At 44.7% G+C, this 7,500-nt stretch overlaps 2 protein-coding genes across 2 annotated transcripts in view; both read right to left on the bottom strand.

Annotated features, from left to right (window-relative positions):
• The window catches only part of sst1.2 (somatostatin 1, tandem duplicate 2), a 2,385-nt gene extending 109 nt beyond the window's left edge, over positions 1-2,276 (bottom strand). Inside the window, exons 1-3 of the mRNA XM_070829723.1 lie at positions 2,231-2,276; positions 1,970-2,148; positions 1-104 (exon numbers count right to left, since the gene is read on the bottom strand). The exon at positions 1-104 is cut by the window's left edge and continues 109 nt beyond it. Coding sequence (XP_070685824.1) covers positions 1-104; positions 1,970-2,146 — 281 coding nt within the window. The 5' untranslated portion in view covers positions 2,147-2,148; positions 2,231-2,276. The remainder of the gene's footprint in view (positions 105-1,969; positions 2,149-2,230) is intronic.
• Positions 2,277-6,991: 4,715 nt separating this feature from the next.
• The window catches only part of LOC139200070 (collagen alpha-5(IV) chain-like), a 30,001-nt gene continuing 29,492 nt past the window's right edge, over positions 6,992-7,500 (bottom strand). The window contains exon 46 of the mRNA XM_070829300.1: positions 6,992-7,080. Coding sequence (XP_070685401.1) covers positions 6,999-7,080 — 82 coding nt within the window. The 3' untranslated portion in view covers positions 6,992-6,998. The remainder of the gene's footprint in view (positions 7,081-7,500) is intronic.

Here is a 7,500-nt window from a genome sequence, read left to right as displayed (position 1 = left end):
CTTCCTCCTGTTGCCATGGAAACAACCTCAGCCTCCCGCTGGGCCTCGGCCTCGGGCAGAGACATCTGAGCCAGCAGGTCCTCCACCGCACGTTTACTCCACTCCTGTAAAGAGCTCAGTGTCGCTCAGTCTGAACGTTGAATAAATTAAAATGGAATTAAATAAAAACACTCAATAGTCTGGAACTATTCAGAACTATTGATCCTGACCTCTCCGCCTCATGGCTGCTCTGGAGCTTTTGACTGTATCACATGATCTTCCTGGGCACGTAATGCTGCTTCTTGGAGGCACAGGAAAACACACCCAGACACATTCAGGCTTTATGACCCGGTTTTACACTCAAAATGGGCGAAAGGCTTCTGGGCTGAACCAGATGTTGGAGCGTCACCCAGCAGCAGGGTCACATGTTCCACAAACCGTCCAATCACGCGCGTCCACGACCTGCAGCGTTCCTCACAACAGGTGGTCCGAGTAAACATTTAGCGCTCATTCAGGCTGAAACAACAACGTCAGCTCTGCATCCTCGCTGCTAATCTGCTCCCCCGGCCTCCTCCTGCATTAGCATTCAGCCGTCATGACTCCTGGATGTTTCCAGTTTGAGTCCACGTTCATTAAATGTTCCCTCTGCTGGGGGGGGGGGGGTTAGCCCAGGGACAGTTCAACATGAGCAAACAAGAAAATAAGACAATAAAAGATTTATTAACCCTGATGTGTATGTTCACACTAATGTAATGTCTGGCCATCAAACCCATATTAAGAATATTAGGAAGAGAAGAAGAACAAACACATGAAGCAACCGGTCGCTCTGGAGACCAGAGAGATGTCACATCAGTGTCTTAAACACACCAGACTCCACTCACAAAAACAGTCATTTTACACAGGAGTTGCTGTTTGGTTTGTCACTGTGGTGTTTTAAAGGGTTGGTTAGGATCCAACACGTGAAAACACAAACTATCTAACTGTTCGAGGCAGCAGCAGGCCAACAACTGCTGAGCTAAAATCAGTGTTTTTATGAATGTAGTCTGGTGTGTGTGCAGAGAGCGATATAATGGCTGTATACTCGCTACTCCAGCGAGTAGACCGGCCCCTAGTAACACCCCTAGCAGCAGAGGCGCTAACTAGTCCCTGCTGAGCTGATGCTCTCTACAGATGGAGGATTTCCCAAACTGAATAAGAAGCACAGGTAGAAATAGTGAAGCTCCTCGCTGCCTCAGTCTGCTGGAGAACATCATTGACATCCACACATTTAGCTGCGACGTCCTCCTGCCTCACGTGGAGCTTTAAGCTAGCAGCGGCGAGCCCCGGCGGCGCCGCGTGGCGTCCCGGCGGAGGACTGAAGCTGAAATATGAGCTGCTGCTGAACAGTTCAGAGCTCTGGAGGAGAAACATTCTGACCATCAGAGCTCAGAACCAACGACTGAACCAGACGGTCTGGATCACAGATGCTGCCGTTACCGTGGTTACAGGTTACGGTGTTGCCATGGAAACGGTGGAGCGATACCTCAGCGACGAGCGCAGCCGTTTTGTTTGAAGTTTTAGCTGTGCTACTGTTTTAGCATTTAGCTTCATGCTGTAATTGTAACGTTTCTATTCTGCAAACGTCTTTAAATGTTTTTACTTTTACTGACACTTGAACTAAAGGACACGGTGACGACCTCCACACTGTTTTCTTTAGTGGATGTGATGATTAGTCTCCAGTGTTTTCATCAGTGGAGTCTGGGGGCTTTGATCGCTGTCCTCAAAGGCACCAGACTCCATTGAAAAAACTGGTAATTTTACACTGGAGCTGCTGGTCAACCACGACCTGCACCGGTTGGCTTGTTGAGTGACTTTGGTGTTTTAAAGGGATAGTTCGTACCCAACACTATATTTAACACTAACTCTGGCCTCCACACTGACGACCCTTCAGACTGAACCTCAATAACCGGCTCTGATGGGTTTTGTTTCGGCGAGGTGTCGGCCGGCTCACCTGTGACAGGAGTCCGGCGCTGCGAGCTTGTTGCAGGAGCTGGTGGTGACGCAGTTCGAGGTCCAGGTCCTGGTTCTGGTACTGGTCCTGGTGTCTGTTGAGCTGAGAGGAAACCCCCGGGCTGTGCAGAACCAACACCACAAGAACCAAGATGGTGGGACAATGAACACACTGCATACCTGTGGAAATATAAGAAGGAGAAACATCAAACATCAGGCGCAAAGAAAAGAGGAGCGACGGCGAAGAGGAGGAGGCTCCTACTGGCGGATGGTCCGGTTTCTTCTGCTGGTCCTGATCCTGGTTCCGGTTCTGGGCTCGTCTCTGGTCCTGGATCCTCTGGCTGCTGCCCTTTTGAAGCCGACGCTCCTCCTCCTGCAGGTCACGTGATGCGGCGTGCTTGATTGGCGGCTAATCTGGCTGCGAGGCGATGAAGGAACGCCGACATCTGAGTTAAACAAACGTCCATTAGCCCTCATTGGCTTTAAATGGAGTCTGAACAATAAAACAATAAAACTATCAGCGGCGGCGGCGCCCTGCAGCCGCCTACAACAAACACAACGGCAGAATGTCCAGCTGGAGGGGAATTAACGGAGCGTCGAGGGGATTAGCAGACTTCATTAGCGCTCGCTGATATCTCCATTAAACAAAAGAGGCAGCAGCAGAAAGTCGCCCACTCAACATTTAGTCAGAACAAACACTTTGGAAGAGTTTAATAAAAATGTTGTGCTGAGGACGGGCGGCGACATGTGGAGACACTGAACAGTAAAATAAAGTGTCGCTATCAGGAAAACATCAGCATTTTAAAAGTATTTTATTATTTATAACTATTTATTATCATCTTTCTTAGTTCGTTTATTCTATTTTATTTTGTTAACATTTTATTATTTCACTATTTTTGCGTAGCATTTCATACATTTTATTCATGATTACTATTTTTATTGTTTGTATTACCTTTTATTATCTTGGCTTCTTTTACTAAGCAAAAGTTCAGTAAAGTAAGTCGGTGTTCAACCAGAGTGTTATTCTAAGTGTGTGACAGCATCATGGAAAGGATCCCTACAGAGAGAGACCTGGAAGATCCTTTTGGTTTAACCACAAACAGCACACACACCAGACTACATTCACTAAAACAGGGATTTTAGAGAACAGGACACAGGAGCTGCTGCTCTGCTGCTGCCTCCATCAGGTAGTGTGTTTGTGTTATTCTGTGACTTTAGTGTTTTAAATGGTCAGTTCAGATCCAACGCAACATTTGTGTAACACACTATAACACAATCACTTTAGGCAGCAGCAGACCAGCAACTCCCATGTACTGCCAGGTAAAATTAGTGTTTTTATGAATGGAGTCTGGTGTGTCTGCGATATGACGGCTGTTTGTTGCTCCTGTCTGGACGCTGTGACCTCTGACCTCTGAGAGCTGACAGGAAGTCAGACGTCTGCTGCCCGCTCATTTCTTCTTCTATTTGTCAAAATATGTCGTCAACATTCCTTTAATTGAGGGAAGCTACTTCTGTAGAAGTGTTTCTACCTGTTCCCACCTGAGTGCTCTACTTCCTGTTCGTCCTGATCAAACGTCCTCTCCTGGCCTCCACAGCTTTCTACCTTTTTTTCCTGCTCTTCTTCCTCTGAAATGATCTCACACAACGAAACGAGTCAATGCCATAAAAACTCATCATCCTCACCTTCATCGCCATCATCTTTCGCTGTCTTCCTCACCACCTTCTCCAGGTGTTAATAAACAACACGCTAGCAGCTGCTGGTTGCCGTGGTAACACATTAAGCAGCCAGTGGTAAGGCGCTGCTGGCATGAACACACACACACACACACACACAAGCATGATGGGAAATTAAAGATTAATTTAATTTGGACGGAGCAGGAACGTCTTCACTGTGACCTTGTGTCATTACAAAGACTTTTTTTTAAGACTCTTATTGTGAAAGAGACATCAGTAAATCAGAGGAGACATTTTGTAGCAGACTGAAAGGAGTTTGATCCATTCAGTCTGAAAACATTTGGAAAGTCTAGAAGAGCCACAGGATTAAATCATTTTATCCCCATTCAAGTTAGCGTAGGGCTAACAGGAAGTTAGCATAGGGCTAACAGGAAGTTAGCTGAGGGCTAACGGGAAGTTAGCCAGCTCGGCAGGCCTGAGATGCTGAGTTTTGAACGGAGCCTCCAGGTCTGTTTTTACTGCAGTGCCAGCAGTAACAGTTCCCCCAACCCGGGGGTCTGGGCCCTTTAAAGGGTCACCAGATAATCTGAGACAGCTCATTGGTTGGGTTTAGGTATGGGGAGTAACATAGGGGGGTGAGGACCAGTCGAGTGATCCTGAGTGATCCTGAGTGATCCCATCAACTCTTCAGATGAGTTTCTGTCGTCAGGCTCTTGCACAGTTGAAGCAGAGCCCAAAGTCAGGAGGTTTATTTCTGCTCGTCATGACGACAGCTGATCAATAATCAAAGTGTTCATCTTCCTGTCAGCGAGTCTCTTTTTTCAGCCCGCAGGACGACACCGACGATCAGGGCAACGCCTCTCTGCCTTGTTAGCATTAATGCTAACAAACAAAACTGATGCTTTCAAATGAATCTTTATTGATAACTGTGATTGACTCAGGTTGTTAATGATCACACCACCAGATGATTTAGTCGTACAATGTGAGTTTGAATCAAACATGATTTCTTCTTAAATCGTGCACTTTGTGTCAGATTCAGATCAGAACATCAGAATCGGGATCAATCAGAGGCCGATCAGCACCTGCGTCACCCTGGGAGAGAAGATCCTGTGGGGATTCTTGAATCCTTCCTGTTGAATCTTTGGTCTCTGAATGAAAGAGTTCTTTCTGGAAACAGTCTGAGAGAACGCTGCTGTGACCTGGAGCTGTATAAATAAAGATTGATTGATTGATATTGTGTGCTGTTGCAGCAGTTAGCAAAGCTGCAGCTAACATTAGCACGTCTGTAGCTAACATTAGCACGCCTGTAGCTAACATTAGTACGCCTGTAGCTAATGTTAGCACACCTGCAACTAACAGTAACACACCTGCAGCTAGCTTTAGCATGCCTGTAGCTAACGTTAGCACACCTACAGCTAACAATAGAATGCCTGTAGCTAACTTTAGCATGCCTGTAGCTAACGTTAGCACGCCTACAGCTAACAATAGAATGCCTGTAGCTAACTTTAGCATGCCTGTAGCTAACGTTAGCACACCTACAGCTAACAATAGAATGCCTGTAGCTAACTTTAGCATGCCTGTAGCTAACGTTAGCACGCCTGTGCGCTGACAGCAGACCAAATGTTTCCACAGTCGTGTTCTCAGTTCTTCATTTTTCTTTCTTCTATCTTTGACTTTTTAGTGAAAAGTTGAATAATTTCACACGATGATACATTTTTAAAACCTGCTTAAATAAACGTTCTGAACAGGAAGTGACTTCTGTAAAACAACATGTTTTATTAAACTCAACAAGGATCATATTCACAAAACAAAAATAATGTTATCCCAGTTCATCACAGTATATCAGTGGAACAGTTTCAGAGTAAGAGTATGTACAGCTGAGAACCAGGAAGCTCCTACAAGATCTGAAGATGTGTTCAGACCGCAAAGAGGCGCCGTTACTTATGGAAAAGTATGTAGCTGATCATCAATACTTAGTTTAATATCATCATTTTAACAAAATAATATGAAAAAAATGGTCAGTGTTCCTGTAGTTATCAATGAAACGTCATGACAAGAGACAACTACATGACCCAGAATGCACTGCTGTGAGACTCATCCAATCAGAAGGCTCCAGACTGTTGCTGAGCAAAAAAACAACAATAATAATACTAATGTGTTATTCTGTTTTTTCTCTCGTTCACTTCAAGTTCCCTTGGAGCTCCACCTGGTGGCAGGCGGAGGAACTGCAGCTTCTTCTTCTGTGGTGTTTCAGCTCCGCCCTCTGGTGGCAGCACGAGGTGCTGCAGCTCCAGCCTTAGTAGTACTGGTGGCAGTAGTGAGAGCAGTAGTACTACAGCAGCAGTAGTAGTAGTACTTTCTTCTACATACCCACATACTGTGAACTGCGTCCAAACACCAACAGCAGTAGTCGTACTTATAGTAGTAGTATTAATACTAGTGATGACAGCGCTTAAAGTAGCAGTAGTAGTAGTACTTCCAGGAGTACAAGCAGTAGTAGTATTTACAGTAGCAGCACTAGTAGTTGTAGTAGTTCCTGTGTACACTGATTTTCATCTGAATACTCAAAACTGTATCAAAACACCAACAGAAGTAGTACAAGCAGTAGTAGTACTCACAGTAGCAGTAGTAGTGCTTAATAGTACTATCAACAATAGTTGTAGTAGTGCTAGTAGAAGTAGTACTACTGCCAGCATCAGTAGTAGTAGTTGTAGTACTAGTACTAGCAGTAGTAATAGTTGTAGTACTAGCAGTAGTAGTAGTTGTAGTACTAGTAGTTTTAGTACTAGTACTAGCAGTAGTAGTAGCAGTTTTAGTACTAGTACTAACAGTAGTAATAGTAGTTGTAGTACTAGTACTAGCAGTTGTAGTACTAGTACTAGCAGTAGTAGTAGTAGTAGTTGTAGTACTAGTACTAGTAGTAGTAGCAGTTGTAGTACTAGTACTAGCAGTAGTAGTAGTAATTGTAGTACTAGTACTAGTAGTAGTAGTAGTGGTAGTACTAGTACTAGCAGTAGTAGTAGTAGTAGTTGTAGTACTAGTACTAGTAGTAGTAGCAGTTGTAGTACTAGTACTAGCCGTAGTAGTAGTAGTTGTAGTACTGGTACTAGTAGTAGTAGCAGTTGTAGTACTAGTACTAGCAGTAGTAGTAGTAGTTGTAGTACTGGTACTAGTACTAGCAGTAGTTGTAGTACTAGTACTAGCAGTAGTAGTAGTAGTTGTAGTACTGGTACTAGTACTAGCAGTAGTTGTAGTACTAGTACTAGCAGTAGTAGTAGTAGTTGTAGTACTAGTACTAGTACTAGCAGTAGTTGTAGTACTAGTACTAGCAGTAGTAGTAGTCGTAGTACTGGTGTTTACAGCTGCTTCATGCAGACTCGACAGCGGCTGATCAAACTGCCTGGAAAATGTCCCGTATCAGTCTGAGGCTTCGGTTTACTGTGGAGAGAGACATCAGGTGATCAGGTGAGTTTACCTGTTCCATCAAGTGTTATCACTTTGTTCTAAAGGTGTGGGTGTTTATAGGTGTGTTGTACCTGAATGCGTCACTGCAGGTGTTTACAGGTGTGTTGTACCTGAACGTGTCACTGCAGGTGTTTACAGGTGTGTTGTACCTGAACGTGTCACTGCAGGTGTTTACAGGTGTGTTGTACCTGAACGTGTCACTGCAGGTGTTTACAGGTGTGTTGTACCTGAACGTGTCATATCAGGTGTTTACAGGTGTGTTGTACCTGAACGTGTCACTGCAGGTGTTTACAGGTGTGTTGTACCTGAACGTGTCACTGCAGGTGTTTACAGGTGTGTTGTACCTGAACGTGTCATATCAGGTGTTTCCAGGTGTGTTGTACCTGAATGCGT

The sequence above is a fragment of the Pempheris klunzingeri genome, chromosome 4 (assembly GCF_042242105.1).
Source record: "Pempheris klunzingeri isolate RE-2024b chromosome 4, fPemKlu1.hap1, whole genome shotgun sequence".
Lineage (NCBI taxonomy): Eukaryota > Metazoa > Chordata > Actinopteri > Acropomatiformes > Pempheridae > Pempheris > Pempheris klunzingeri.
The sequence above is the reverse complement of the archived record's forward strand: the minus strand, read 5'-3'. Positions and strand labels throughout refer to the sequence as shown.